At 41.3% G+C, this 16,447-nt stretch overlaps 1 protein-coding gene across 6 annotated transcripts in view; it reads left to right on the forward strand.

Moving 5' to 3' along the window:
• LOC309341701 (potassium voltage-gated channel subfamily KQT member 1-like) overlaps positions 1–16,447 on the forward strand; it is a 370,888-nt gene that overhangs the window by 91,608 nt on the left and 262,833 nt on the right. For all 6 annotated transcript variants that reach the window (XM_081861359.1, XM_081861358.1, XM_081861362.1 and 3 more), the window contains one exon: positions 8,341–8,455. In XM_081861359.1, coding sequence (XP_081717485.1) covers positions 8,341–8,455 — 115 coding nt within the window. The remainder of the gene's footprint in view (positions 1–8,340; positions 8,456–16,447) is intronic.

The following is a 16,447-nucleotide window of genomic DNA, read 5'->3' on the forward strand; positions in this document are numbered from 1 at the left end:
GATCCTGGTCTGACTGCAATAGCTGCCAATTAGTTTCTGAGCCCAGTTCAAAGTCTTGTTTTGACATAGAAAGCCTTAAGTGGCTGAGGACCGCAATGCCTCAAGGATTGCCTCTCTCCATATGAGCCTACCTGGACCTTGCGATCATCCTCTGTGCCTTGTCCTCGAAAGGTTCGGAGGGTGGCAACAGAAGAACGGGCCTTCTCTGCCGTGACTCCCCGTCTGTGGAATGCTCACCCCAGGGAGATTCGGCTGGCGCCTTCATTATACACCTTTAGGTGCCAGGCGAAAATGTTCAACCAGGCCTTTGGCTGATTAACTTCTTCTACCATTTTTAAATGTGTGGGAGTGGGGGTTATTGGTTTGTTTTTTCTGTTCTTGTTTTTATCGTGTATTTTGTGCTTTTATATTTTATTTTTATGTTGTAAACTGCCCTGAGATCTGTGGGTGAAGTACATGTCCTACTATATGGGAAGTTCTTTCAATGAGAAATGTTTTGTTTTTTGAAAGGCCAAATATAGAAATAAGTTTATCTGACGAAAGGGTGGGGGGTGGACAGGGAGAGAAGAATGCAATTGTGCACAAAGACTGGCAAATGCTACCTGCCACCTGCTAGAGCAGTCTTGGATTTCAGACGTAATCCAGAGGTTCTTCGCAAGAGAAAGATTGTGGTTTGGCAGTTACAAGAAACAAAACTTTATGGGAATTTAAGACCAGTCTAACCAAATCTAGTATGAAAATTGACTATTCTTTTGTCCAGGACAAAGTTCTGCACCATTTCTTTTGTTAGTGGTTTCTGGGGCCAATCAGAAATATATTTAGATTAGATTCCTCTGCCCAACAGCTCTGCACTTACGCTGTAAAATAGAGAACTATGTGACCTTTGTGAAAATAGGATGAAATTTAAGGATATTGCTCTCTTGAGAGAGATGTAAAATGCTAGGTGGCACTCTTGAGCCACATCACAATCTAAGGGTTCATCACAAGTACTCAGGCCTAAACTTGTTATTTATATACTTTGCATCTGAAATGCCTTCTGGGAGCATCAACTATTTATGTTGTGCAATATGCATTGCACTAATTACAAACAGGGATTGAGCGAAGCTTACATTTAAATTGCTTCAGGTAGGTAGCTGTGTTGGTCTGACGCACTCAAAATAAAAAATAAAAAATTGTCTAGTAGCACCTTATAGACCAACTGAGTTTGTTCTGGTATAAGCTTTCATGTGCATGCACTCAGATGCATGCACACGAAAGCTTATACAAGAACAAACTTGGTCTTTAAGGTGCTACTAGACAATTTTTTATTTATTTTTATTTTTATTTAAATTGCTTGTTAGACAATGTTTTATTCATCTGCTTTATGTACTTACAGTACTTGTATGATGCCCAATAGCAGCCTCCTAAAACGCAATAGGGACGTGGGTGGCACTGTGGGTTAAACCACAGAGCCTAGGACTTGCCAATCAGAAGGTCGGTAGTTCGAATCCCTGCGATGGGGTGAGCTCCTGTTGCTCGGTCCCTGCTCCTGCCAACCTAGCAGTTTGAAAGCACGTCAAAGTTCAAGTAGATAAATAGGTACTGCTCCAGTTGGAAGGCAAATGGTGTTTCCGCGCGCTGCTCTGTTCGCCAGAAGTGGCTTAGTCCTGCTGGCCACATGACCTGGAAGCTGTACGCTGGCTCCCTCGGCCAATAAAGCGAGATGAGCGCCGCAACCCCAGAGTCGGCCACGACTGAACCTAATGGTCCAGGGTCCCTTTACCTTTAAAATGCAATATGTCAGTCATCAATAAAGCAGTAAAAGAACAAAAAACCAGCAGTGGCCAATAAAGCAGTATAATGAGATGCGCATCTTCACAAAAAGTTGATTAAAATGCAGATATACAAAACCTGAGAAAATGTAAAGTCTCTTCATGGGGTGGAAAAGGGTAGACAACCTTGGTAGGGAAATCTAGAGAAGGGCCTCTAAAGATTATTTTACTTAATTTATGAATCACTTTCCATAAAAACATCTCCAGTTCCACCTAGTCCTAATCTGTTAAGGTTTTCAAAGGTCAAAATCAGAACCTGGAAATGGCTTGGAAGCCAGTGCAGATGATAACAGGCACTGATTCCTGTTAAAGACCTTGCGGCCCTATTCTGGATTAGCTGAAGTTTCCAAACTGCTTTCAAAGGAGATTGCTGGACCATGGGTAAATAAGGCAAGGCTATCTTTATCCAGGTACTGTTGAAGGTGGCACACCAGCTAAAGCCTCACCGCTTTCCATGGGAAAAGAAAGGGCTATTCAGTGCCTCAGTTTGGATTGTGTCATAAATATGCCAGTTTCTGGGACATGATGGTGTAGCCTTATTGGAGTTCACCGATTGGGTCTGCGTTGCTCCGGGACAGGAGGAAGGAAGTCAAATGACACCAAGGTTGGTTCAAAGAAAGAGTTTATTCTGCTCTCCGGATAGCAGAAGGCACTTGCGTGGTTGATTCCAAGAAAGAGTTTATTCTGCTCTCCGGATAGCAGAAGGCACTTGCGTGATCAAGTCCACAGCAAGTCCAAAGAAATGACAAGTTTCATGCAGTATATGTATCCTCCAGGCACCCTCCCCCTCCTTCCCATATAAATCCAACCACATCAGCCTATGTACGCAGGTTGACATCACATATGTTCTTGCTCTGGTATTCTTAACCATAAAAGGGAATTCCTTCCTGTACTTCTGACCATAAAAGGATCTTCCTCTTCCTACTCTGTGCGTCTCTTGTGGTCAGCACATAAGATAAGGTACAGATGTGTCTTCTCTGTTCTGCTGGTGCAGTCAGGGTCATCCCTGCCGTCACAAACTGATAAAGGAGAGGGCTCTGAGCACAGCCGGGTTTGTGTTTATACATTGACTCAGAGCTCAAGTTAATGGATTTTAGCTAAGGAAAAATAGGGATTTTGGTGCAGTATCAAACTGCCTGCACAGTCAGTTTTGGGTTTGGGAAACCCATTCCTTCAATGGGATTTTGTTGAAATGATCTCAATACAAGTAAATATCGATACATATGACAGGGACTGGACTGAAGGGGATGAGATGGAGGAGGAATGGTGGAGATCCCTGTTTAGGATAGTTTTTAATGTTTTAATGTATTTTTAATCTCTGTTGGAAGCCGCCCAGAGTGGCTGGGGAAACCCAGCCACATGGGCGGGGTACAAATAATAAATTGTTGTTGTTGTTATTGTTGTATAATTCTGTATTGTGTTTTATTTCTGACTATCGGTCGAATAAAGGAAATTGATTGGTTATTGTTGTTGTTATACAACACACACACACGTTCTCCTGACGCTGCAGGAGAAGAGGAATGCTGCATTGATTTACAGCAGGGGTTTTAGGAAGGTCACAGCTCAGAGACAGATGAACAGAAGAGTTGGGAAGTGTTAGGAGAAGGGGAAGGTGAGGCAAGGCCAGGAGGCAGAGCAGCCAGCTGACACGTTGTCACTGGAGAGTATTTCTGACCCCTCTTCTCCCAGAACTCGGCGTTTGTTAAGAGTGCAGGAACAGAGAACTTGGAGACAGTTGGCCACGAGCAGACACAGTAAAAGGAAAGGCTGTTGCTAGGGAGGAGGAGCTCAGTCGGAGCAACACCGTTGTTTGGGCATACGGCATTCTTTTGTCTCTCATTATTATGAATGAATAAACTCAATAAAAAGGACTCTACCTTGTTTTTCTCTGCTTCTTGCTGCCATCGGGGGAGGGATAGAATTCCTGAGCCTGACAGCATAGCAGAAACTTAACATTGAACCCTGTGGTTTTTATTGATTGTGCAGTGGTACCTCGCAAGACGAATGCCTCTCAAGCCGAAAAACGCGCAAGACGAAAGAGTTTTCCGTTTTTTGAGTCGTTCCGCAAGACGAATTTCCCTATGGGCTTGCTTCGCAAGACGAAGTTCTTGCGAGTTTGTTTCCTTTTTCTTAAAGCCGCTAAGCCGTTAATAGCCGCTAAGCCGCTAATAGCCGTGCTTCACAAGACGAAAAAACCGCAAGATGAAGAGACTCGCGGAACGGATTAATTTCGTCTTGCGAGGCACCACTGTAAACGTTTAGTAATTTTTAAAGCTGTACAGTGGTACCTCGGGTTAAGAACTTAATTCATTCCATAGGTCCGTTCTTAACCTGAAACAGTTCTTAACCTGAGGCATGTTTTTGCTAATGGGGCCTCTTGCTGCCGCTGTTCCGCTGGCACACGATTTCCATTCTTATCCTGGGGCAAAGTTCTTAACCTGGAGCAACCACTTCCTGGTTAGTGGAGTTTGTAATGGAGTTTGTAACCCGAAGCATCTGTAACCCAAGGTGCCACTGTACACACCTTGGCAGTTTCTGTGACATAATGGAAACTATGCATGGGCTTACACAATTACTGGACCATTTTGTTTTTTATTTATTCATTCCCAAGATTTATATGCTGCTCTTTAGTTTGGAGATTTCTATAATGACTAACAATTAATGATGTAAAAACAAAATAAAAAAATTCCTTCCAGTAGCACCTTAAAGACCAACTGAGTTAGTTCTAGGTATGAGCTTTCGTGTGCATGCACACTTCTTCAGATACACTGAAACAGAAGTCACCGGACCTTTCTATATAGTGAGAAGACAGTTCTCTTTCTCAAGCTCTGGGAGGAAGACCTTTCATTGCCTCCAGACAGCCCCCCAATCTTAAACAACTCCTAACCCACAATAATACTATAACCAGACTTAACACGGACACTGGCACCAGAGCCTGCAATAAACCCAGATGCCAACTTTGCTGCCACATACACCCGGACAACACCATTACTGGCCCCAACAACATCACACATACCATCTCGGGACTATTTAATTGCTCATCGTCTAACATTGTGTATGCCATAAAATGCCAACAGTGTCCTTCAGCTCTCTATATTGGACAAACAGGCCAGACCTTACGCCAAAGAATAAACGGACATAAATCCGACATCAGGAACCACAAGACAGAAAAACCAGTAGGAGAACACTTCAATCTCCCAGGACATTCTATACAAGATCTCAAAGTAGCTGTTCTATTACAAAGGAATTTCAGAAATAGACTGGAAAGAGAAGCTGCTGAATTGCAACTTATCACCAAACTTAAAACTATGGAGAGACCTGGTTTGAACAAAGACATTGGATTCTTATCTCATTATACATGACAAAGCCATTTTTCACCTTCTCACCCCTTGCTTTTTCCTGTTAGACCTATTGCAGTCGTTAAGAGTCGTCAACAGGCTCATCGCAGCTATCTGCCAATCACCCATTCCCACCACCCTTCTGAGTAATACCCCTCCCCACCTTCTCACTATATAGAAAGGTCCGGTGACTTCTGTTTCAGTGTATCTGAAGAAGTGTGCATGCACACGAAAGCTCATACCTAGAACTAACTCAGTTGGTCTTTAAGGTGCTACTGGAAGGAATTTTTTTATTTTGTTTTGACCATGGCAGACCAACACGGCTACCTATCTGTAACTGGAATTAATGATGTAAATAGCAGCATTAGTAAGTTAAGATCAGGAGCATCAGCCTGTTCTTTCAATACACCAGATACAACTCTAGCATTACAATAGTTCTAAAACAGTTAAAAGACTCAGGCAAATAAAAACGCGTTCAACTGACAGACCTCCCAAGGAGAGTATTCCACAGCTGGGGCGCTGCCACAGAAGTCTCTCCCACCATCTCACTTCTAAAGGCAGGGAGGACTTAGAGAAGGGCCTCCCAGGATGATCTTAGTGACAAATCACATCATGCGCCAGCTCACTGGGAGCAATATCTCCTCCTCCTCTGAGCTCCCTTTGCCACCTGAGTTCATAAATTGCAAAGAATGCTGTGTGCTTAGGGGGCAACAAAAACGAGACAAATTCATTAGGAATTGATTTGACTTGATAAGGTACACAAATAAAAAGGAACACCAGCAGACTTTACCCCACTCATCTCCTGTATGTGAGAATTTGGAATTCATAAATCTTTCACTTTGCTCCTTGCTGGCCCTCTTTCCCTCTGATTATACTTACTTATAAAGCGTGTTCTACTTTTTCTTTGGTCTTGTTGAGAAGATGGAAAGTGGTAGGTGATTTAATGTTCTTGAAATTGAATCACCCTTTTTATAAGTGACCCCAGTGAAATGTCTACAATCTGTGGTTATTTGTTAGTAGGATTGATTCTAGTTTACTTACGTATTTTACTACGTAATAATAGTAACAACAACAACGACAACAATAATAATATATTTTCAATGAAAGAATGCAAAGTCGGGAAGATCTATCTTCCTTCAGGAGGAGCATCTGCACAAAAGCACAATCTTGGCATTTTATAGATAAATACATGGGAGCAGTTTCCAAGCAAAGCTGATGGAGTGTACAGTCCCATTGCCCTGGTAATTCCCTCCTCTCCTGAGAGCTTTTTTGAGACTTGCCTGATGAGAGAACAAGAGGATTCTTTTCAGGCAGGCTTAACTATTGACTGCCCTTGATTATTTGTATGGAGGATTAACTCAGAAGGTGAAGAATACCAGGCCACCCCCCAAATTAATCCTGATTAATTTCCTCATAAAGTTCAATAAGTGGGGGGACGGGACTGCTGCACCAAACAAACGAAAAACCCATGTTGTCAGCGACCTATTTGTGATATCTGAATGACCCATTTACAATAGTTAGCCCTGTCTGGAAGCAGGCACAGTCTCTGCAGAGGTCCTGAAAGCAGCTCTGCCTCACAGGACTTTTTTTTTTTTTTTGTTTAAATGTTCTCAAATCAGAGGCTTGGAGAAGGTGGAAAGAGAAACTAGCAATTAACCTCAGCTGCTTTGCTAGACTCCTACTGTAGGTGTTGGTGACTTGTGGAAGTCACCTCCCGCATCCAGTGCGATGTACCAGCAGAGGATGCGGAGCTCCAGCAGAGGCCTCAGAGATTTCCTGCTCCCAGCAGACAGCTTCTTCCAGAGTCCCCAGTTTAGGGGGAAACTCCTCTCCCACACAGTTCAAAGTTACAAAGTGTTTGTTGTCTCTGGACGCAAGACAAAGCTAAACACTACTATCTACTATATACAGTTCTTCTGGTCCTTGAATTAAAGAGATATATATACAGAGAGATTTGCCAACACTATCACCATGCAATCTAATGCATTTTAATCCTTTAATCTAATGTGTAATACCCACAGTCTCTTCCCCTGACTCTCACGGATCCAGACCCTGACAGCAAACAGGGCAGCATCAGGACAGGACATGAACTAACAAGGACATATTGAAAGCCATGCCCTAAAGACTACATTTCTGAACCAGTGGGATGATGACTGACTCAGCAAGTCATACATTTAACCTTGCTGGTGTTGCTGTGGTAACCCAGTGCACCTGGCATCCAGATGTGGGCAATGTGCTCCTCAGTGCACAAGTACTGTGTAATTTAATCCACTGTTCGCAACAATAGGCTATGATGCATGCTTACTTTGAAGCACCACTGAAAGTGTGGCTTACATCTGAGTAAACACATATAGAATTGCACTCTTTACTAAATACATAAAAATATGCCTAGCAATCCATATAATAGGTGATCCTGATAATCCTTAGATGTGAGAACCACTGAAATAAACTTTGTGGCCTACACTTACCCAGTAACTTACTACTAACTCAGTTACTTAAATGCAGAGAACATAGTAAATTTTGATTTTCCACATATTTAACAGGGTCAAATATAGATTTGTTATAATTTCTTGGTCCTGAAATGGTATTATCTGAAACACAACTATGACTTTAAGATGGTTACACCTGGTTTTCTAAGTGAAAAGTATGCACTGAAAACTGCAGTGCTGGCCTTTGTGTTTTTAGCTCTAAAGATGGCTTCCACACAGGGTCACAAAATGCCTCTGAGTGTCAAAAGCCGCTTCATAATCTCTGCCACTCATTCTTTGCAAAATGCAATTTTGTACACATAGACTGCTTGTCATAACAATGGACGCATCACCAATATTTATAGAAACATTCTACTTGTTGTCATTTCTTCACCATGCTCATATTATCCTTTAAGAAAGAAAATTGTGGGCGCAGATTGTGAGCTCACTGGAAGTTCTGTACTGCTCCTTGGCTTTCAGGGTCAGCCTCCCTTTCAATGTTGCTTTGAAATGAATAAGCAGTCTTTGCAGGTACAAAACCAAAGCCCAAGGACTTTTACCTGTAAAGAGTTGCCTTGAGGAAGGAGAGCATAATAAGGATTAAAAGCAGTGCTTTTAAAAGGCACTGATTGAAAGGCAACAACTGCAGTATAAATGGAGCAACTTGTGTAATCTTGCTGTTCTGTCCCTTTAACATATTGCATCTTCACATTCTTTGTTTAGTAAAAAAGCGTTTGGAAGGGAACAGTGGTGAAATGTCAAGGGCCAACAGTTTCACAGAAGACATGGACCTCATCTCTGAAGAGGCACCTTTGCCTGCTGTGTCTGATGTGTCACAGTAAGTGCAATAATTATGAGTGTTTCTTAGAAACACATGGCATTTGTAGATGTTACCAAGTCACATGTGCAGAGTAGGAGGCCAGTCAATTGGCCAAATATTGTTTGTTGGACAGTAGATTGATTCTGTGTTATTTGGCTCCAGTTGATTCTGTGAATGCAATTAATGTGCAGTCCTTTGTTTTGTAAATAGAAGCCCTGGGGAAGTTTGAGCAGCCTTAGCACCATGAAGGGTAGAGAGGAAACACATAACTCTTTCTCTCTCTTTTGGGGTCCGAACAGAAAAGCTGCTTCTCCAATGTGCATTTCAAGCACACCATTGGAGATTTCCTTTCAAGTTTGAATAACTGCATGTTAGAGAAATGCACAGTCATTGTCTTAGAGCAATTAATATCACATCTTGGGCCCTTAGTACTTTTGAAACTTCTTGGAATTAAGCGACAACAAAGAGGGGGGACTTTTTGGTCTTTTATAGCCCTAGAATGTGGACATTGTTGTATTTACAACTGTGAAAAAATATACAGTGCCTTTATTATTGTGAAGGAGAGGACATATATAAACTAGCTTTTAAAAACTGAGACAAATAGCTGTCAACTTTCCCCTTTTTTAAGGGAAATCCTATTCGGTATAAGGGAATGTCCCTTTAAAAAAGGGAAACGTTGACAGCTATGCTTGTTGATCAACCGAGGTGTTTTCTGCAGGATGGATGTTAACTCTGTTATTTGAATAAGGTTTATATAGCAGTGTCTTGTGGGCAAAGAATTCAGTACGTTCACTTTTGGTCTGTATGGCCTATTTTATTTTGTTTTGGTATAATATTTTGAACTATTATGGTGGATTTGTATTATATATATTTTTAAAAAATATTAGTGTTATAGTATGCTGATTGAAATGTTAGCTTTTTTGTGAATAAGATTCCATGTAAGGAGCTGGTTTTAATATTTTAAACTCTGGGACCTGCACCCCCCCCAAAACTACCTTTCACCTTGTGTGCCTTGTGGCCTATTTAGACCTTTTTCTGGAGCCTGTTTTATGTACTTTCACTCTATTGTCAGCATGGTTTTAGTGAGAAGTGGAACATCTCTGCAACAATCCTGGGGCAATGGAATACTCCCCCAGAGGAGGGTTAATAAATTACATCTTTACAGAGTTGGAAGAGATGCTTTCATCGTCAAAAATTTGGTTGTGGTGCCTAAGTACTCTTCAGAGAAATTGATTGAGAAATTAAAAATTAGAAACACTTAGTGTGTTGTGAGCTTAGATATTCTGCCAGAAATTGAACCTCGGGATCAAAATTTCAGAGTCAGTGAATGGTTTAATAAGACATGGCATCTGGCCATAATGGCAAAGCTTGCTGAAGTCCTACATCTTTATGATGGAAGACAAAGACAAGAATACTTTGAGAAGCTTTGGACTCCACTTATTTTATATATGGATCAGAAATTCAATACAGACATTTTCATATAAAGGCTTTTTAATTGCTGCCATAATACATGCATGAGTTATTGTTACAATGATTATATATATGTATTTTAAATTTTTTTTTCTTTCACAAAATTTATACATCACTTGATTGTTAAATAACTTCAAAGTGGTCTACAAAAAGAATAAACTATGAAATTATCAATAAAAAAATTCAAAAATATTTAAAATCAGCAATAAGCTAAAAACCAGATTAAAACACATGGCAATATTATGTTCTTGGCAAGCCCCACAATGAACACAGTGAAGGCGCCTGCTTGATGCCAATAGGGGGGGAGTTCCAAAGTGTAAGTGCTGCTACATTAAAAGATTTCTTCCTTACAGATGCAGAATTAAGGTTACATAGCACCTGTAATGGTGCCAAGACCTCACAAAGCAACATGTAGAAAAAGATATATCAGGCACATGAGATAGGTGAAGGATGACTATGAGAAAGCTTTTCCAAATCACACAAGTCTGACCACTCTTAAGGAAAGCACCAGGGAACAGAGAGGTTTTCAAAGTAGCATTGAATGTCTGCACTGAAGGAACCAAGTGTAAATCAGTCATGTGGATCAAGTAAATTGTTTCTGTAAGTTTTGTACCTAAGCATGTAAATTACTACATTTTATCTGATATATGGTAAATACTTTTATTTTGTATGTTAATAGTTTAAATACTAATGCTAAGTCACAGTGAACTATTTCTCATCATGTATTTTAAAGTGCTGGGCTTTTCTTTGCTGTACTAAAACATGGCATGGAAAAGTTTAGAAGTAAGGTTTTATTCAATCTTAAGAGTACAAAGCAGAATTGTCATTTTGTGAGCTTGTCCAAATGCATATGCTTACTTTCATATATCATTCTATTGAGATTAGTGCTGATATATAAATAGCAGCAACAAAAAATCCTGTGGTGCCTTAAACACCAACAAATGCATTGTCATATAAGTAAGAGGGGACATGATAGAGGTGTATTAAATTATGGTGCATAAAATAATAATACTAGAATTCGGACATATGCAGTGAAGCTGAATAATGGAAGAGTCAGGATTGACAAAAATAGTTATTAGCACAGTGGATAGTTTTGTTATAGATTTGTTCCATTGAGAGGCAGTAGTAGCTACGAACTTGGATGGCTTTGAAAAAGGATTAGAAATATTCACGGATCAGTGGTCACTAACCACAGCAGTTATATTACACTTCTGTTGTTGGAGATGGTATGCCTCTGAATAGCACTTCCTGGGAATTGCAGGGGGAGAGAACGTTTTTGCACTCCTGCTCTGTTTGTGCCCTGCCCACAGGCATCTGGTTGGCCTTTCTGAGAAGTGGAATCCTTTGGCGCGATCAAGTACGGCTCTTCCCTTAAGCATCTAAGGAAGTGGACTTCAGACTTATGCCATAATAAGCATGTTAGTTTTTAAGGTGCTACAAGACTCTTTGTTGTTTTTGCTGCAACAGCCTAACATTGCCAAATATAGAACTCTTCATGCCAGTGGTGGGTAGAAAAAGAGGTGCCAGAACTCACCATGAACACCTCCCTTGTTCACTTAGAATGGCAATGGTGTTCACCTGAAGGTGCCAGGGCCGAGTTCCATTGGGTTCTGGTTGAAAAAAACCCCTGGGTAGAACCAAATCCAGCAGTGGAACAAGAGTGGGAGGGAATCAATGAATCTGACTCTTCCTTTGTGTGGTATGCTGCATTCTAGCCATGCAAAAGTCTCTCCTCCATACAGAAATACATACATGCACATGTACACACCCACCTATCCTGGCAAATAAAAATAATTTTCACAGTTCAAGGACATTTCAGCCAGGCAAAAATACTTAAGGGGTCAGTAAGGGACATGACTCGAGGAAGGGGCATAGTCTAGGTAAAGTATCGAGGGTCATATACAGAGGCCTGAAGCTCCCAGGGCTGAGGTTACCATTCCCTGCAATAATCCCTATAATGATGTAGGTTTGACTGATTGAGACCAGCAGAATGTCATCCACTGAGTTTTGCAGTTGAGTAAGGATTGAACCTGGGTCTGTTTATGGTGGTCCAGTTATTTACTGGAGTCAGATGTGCCCTCGTGTACCAGATGTACCAGATATTTCTAAAGGTACATTGAGGTACATTGAGGTAAAGTGAGTACAGTGGTGCCCCACAAGACAAATGCCTCGCAAGACGGAAAACTCGCTAGACGAAAGAGTTTTCCGTTTTGGAGGTGCTTCGCAAAACGAATTTCCTATGGGCTTGCTTCGCAAGACGAAAATGTCTTGCGAGTTCCTGCGGGTTTTTTTCCCTTCCCCCCCTTTTCTAAGCCGCTTATCCGCTAAGCCGATAAGCCGCTAAAAGCCGCTAAACCGCTAATAGCGCTAATCCGCTAAGCCATCAATGGGCTTGCTTCGCAAGACGAAAAAACCGCTAGACGAAGAGACTCGCGGAACGGATTCTTTTCGTCTTGCGAGGCACCACTGTATTGGCCTCTCTTTTATTTCTTTGAAGTGCTACTTGAAATAGCTGTTTTAACTGTGATTAATGCGCTTGAACTGCCAATTTTGCTTAACTTTTTATAACTAAACATATAGCACAGCCCATAACAAACCATTTCTTTCTTTAAAAACAGATGTATAACCAGGTAAGCATGTCTTATTAATGTTTATTTAAACCTGCTTGTAGTGTGATAACAGCATGGTTGAGTTTTATGCTTGATACTGTACTTTTTGATCATGAATTGGGACTAGAGGATTCCACATCTGATAAAATCACAATTCCTGACCACTTCATTTTTTAAAAAATAATATTTATTAAAGTTTCAAAAAAGTTACGAGAATAAAAGAAGGGGGGAAAAACAAAAAAGAAGCAAAAAATACAAAATACAAAAAAGTAAAAACAATTAAAAACAAATCAACCTTTCCATGTATTGACTTTCATTTACTTGTTTCCCTGACCTCCTCGCACCTCCCTTTTTTTGTATTCTAGTTCAATTAGTTATTTCAGCAAATCCTTTCCATTTTTGCTTTTATCTTAATAATTTATCTTAATATATTATAACTTTACATTCTCACCTGTTAACAATCCATCTTTAAATACTCCTTTATAACATTACTGCTAAAACCACATAACTTCATTCCAACATCCTTCTAAGATTCCTTAATTTTACAATATTTTTGTAGATAGTCTTTAAATTTCTTCCAATCTTCTTCTACCGACTCTTCTCCCAGGTCTCGGATTCTGCCAGTCATTTCCGCCAGCTCCATATACTCCATCACCTTCATCTGCCATTCTTCCTGGGTGGGTAAATCTTGTGTCTTCCAATACTTTGCGATGAGTATTCTTGCTGCTGTTGTTGCATACATAAAGAAAGTTCTGTCCTTTGGCACCAATTGGCCGACCATGCCCAGGAGAAAGGCCTCTGGTTTCTTCAGGAAGGTATATTTAAATACCTTTTTCATTTCATTATAGATCATCTCCCAGAAAGCCTTAATCCTTGGGCACGTCCACCAAAGGTGAAAGAATGTACCTTCAGTTTCTTTACATTTCCAACATTTATTATCGGGCCAATGATATATTTTTGCGAGCTTGACTGGTGTCATGTACCACCTGTATATCATTTTCATAATATTCTCTCTTAAGGCATTACATGCCGTAAACTTCATACCTGTGATCCATAACTGTTCCCAGTCAGCCATCATAATGTTGTGTCCCACATCTTGTGCCCATTTTATCATAGCAGATTTCACCATTTCGTCCTGAGTATTCCATTTCAACAGCAAGTTATACATTCTTGACAGAGTCTTAGTTTTGAGATCTAACAGTTCTGTTTCCAATTTTGATTTTTCCACCTGGAAGCCAATTTTCTTGTTCAATTTGTATGCCTCCATTATTTGATAATAGTGAAGCCAATCTCGCACTTTGTCTTTTAGTTTTTCAAAGCTCTGCAATTTCAATTTATCTCCCTCTTGTTCCAAAATTTCCCAATATTTCGGCCATTTGGCCTCCATATTGAGCTTTTTCATGAGCCTTCGCTTCCATCGGTGACAACCACCTTGGGGTTTTATTTTCAAGTAGGTCTTTATATCTTATCCAAACATTAAACAATGCTTTCCTAACAATATGGTTTTTAAATGCTTTATGTGTCTTGACCTTGTCATACCACAGATATGCATGCCACCCAAATACATTATTAAAACCTTCTAAGTCCAAAATGTCTGTATTTTCAAGAAGCAGCCGTTCTCTCAGCCAGAAAAATGCGGCTGATTCATAATAAAGTTTAAGGTCTGGCAGGGCAAATCCACCTCTTTCTTTTGCATCCGTTAGTATTTTAAATTTTATTCTGGGCTTCTTGCCCTGCCAGACAAATCTAGAAATATCTCTCTGCCACTTCTTGAAGCAATCCATTTTATCCAAAATTTGCAGTGTTTGAAACAAAAACAACATTCTTGGCAATACATTCATTTTTATCGCAGCAATACGGCCTAGCAATGAAAGCTTCAAATTTGACCATATTTCTAAATCTTTTTTCACTTCCATCCAGCATTTTTCATAATTATCCTTAAATAGATTCACATTCTTAGCTGTCATATTAACCCCCAAATATTTCACTTTCTTGACCAATGTTAAACCTGTCTCCTTAATTCCTGACCACTTCACACTGCCGTTTTCACAAGACCAGTACCTTGATGGGGAAAACTAACTAACTAGCTAACCAACAACCAACCAATCTGATATCTGGGTGAACTGTGCTGCACCATGCTGCCTGAGATTCTGGTCACCTTCATTTCCCTGGAATACCTGTATTGCTGTTTTGGTTCACAGTGTGCCTGGTTGCCGAAGTCGTTAAAAAGGATAAGGATATTGCAGCAAAAACCCTCAGACACACCTACATGCCCATGCTGGGTACTACCGTATCTTTCTCTCTATAGGATGCACTTTTTCCCTCCTAAAAAGCAAGGGAAAATGTGTGTGAGTCCTATGGATCGAAAGCAGGGGGGGAGGCAGGTGGGAAAAGCCCCCAAGACCTGCACACAAGCTCCGTGCGGCCGCATCAGTCCCTTCTCCCACCTCGTAGAAAAGCCCACAGGAGCCGCGCACCCTTTAAAGAGCGCGCGGCTTCTGCGGGCTTCTGCGGGAGGTGGGGGAAGTCCCCCACCTCCTAGAAAAGCCAGTAGAAGCCGTGCAGCCCCTTTAAAGAGCGCAGTGACCCCTCAGCCACATGCCTGTCCTGCGAAGCTGGAGGAGGAACAGAAGGGTCTCCTTCTGTTCCTCCTCCAGCTTCGCTTGAAGGGCGCTGCGCAGTTCTCCCTCTCTGCGCAGCGCCTCTCCTGCGAAGGAGAGGCGCTGCGCAGAGAGGGAGAACTGCGCAGCGCCCCTTCAGCGACGTGCCTGCCCTGGCTTCTGCCTTAGCTGTGTGCAGCCTCTTTGGGCAGGGGGAGCCTTCATCCCGCTGCCCTGAAGAGGCTTGGCGCGGTTATCCCAGAAGCCAGAACAGCCACACGGTATCCCAGAAGCCAGATCCCTCTTGCTGTTCTGGCTTCTGGGATTCAAAGTATTTTTTTTCTTGCTTTCCTGTCCCCCAAACTGGGTGCGTCCTATCATCCGGTGCGTCCTATAGCGCGAAAAATACGGTAACTTATTTCCCATTGTGCCACAGCCTCCACATCTGTTGCTGTTTGGGTCTTTGGATATAGGGCCTGAAATCAGCCCCAACAGGGACTCTAAGGAGATACTATGTGGAAAATATGTGGGTTTGGTTTCCTTTTTTTTGTTTTTTGTTTTTTTTGTTACGTTATATTGGCAGGCATGAAACACACAAAAAAATTGCATTAGGGTGTAAGTTTATTCAGTCTGTCAGGTGATGGTGTGGTTGCTCGAGAGCAAACAGGCAAGACTCCAACCTGTCTTTTCCAAGCTTTATTCTCCGTGCAACTATTTACAGTGAAGAGCAAAGGTTGGATCAGCTGCCTTTTTTTGCCATCCTGCAATATTCCATGATAAAAAGCTAAGGTTGGCTTTACCAAGATCCACATCTTGTCAGTTGTCTTCCAAGGTACTGTTGGAGTTTACCATTCTATATGGCAATCGACTATCATCCTTACATGGAGAGCTGCCCAGGAGTTCTATGGTGTCAGATGGTAAATGTAGAATGCTCACATTGGTAGACACTGGGCCTTTGCTATATAAGGCCTCCTCCTTGGGGTACTCTGCCTGGTTGTAGCCTAATTCCGCCTCATCTAAATATCTCATTTTGGACCAAAAGCCTGGTGAGGTTTCCTTCGGCATGTTTTTCCTTATAGGGAGCGATGCATTATTCTCCTTTGTGAGTTGTACTTTCTTGATTGCAGGTAGATTAATCTCTGCTTTTATCTGAAGGTTACGTGGTGGACGAGCCACTGAATCAAGTTCTTTTGAGATGATCATTTTGGGAGGGCTCTTGCTCTTTCTTTGGACATCTTGGTTTTCTTATATAAATATTTCCCAGCCAGCTTATTTCTTAGCGTTTCTAATCTTTCTAGGATTTCAGCTTGTATTAAAGGTGGAAATGTCCA

Source organism: Podarcis erhardii (assembly GCF_964252035.2).
Source record: "Podarcis erhardii genome assembly, chromosome: 5".
Lineage (NCBI taxonomy): Eukaryota > Metazoa > Chordata > Lepidosauria > Squamata > Lacertidae > Podarcis > Podarcis erhardii.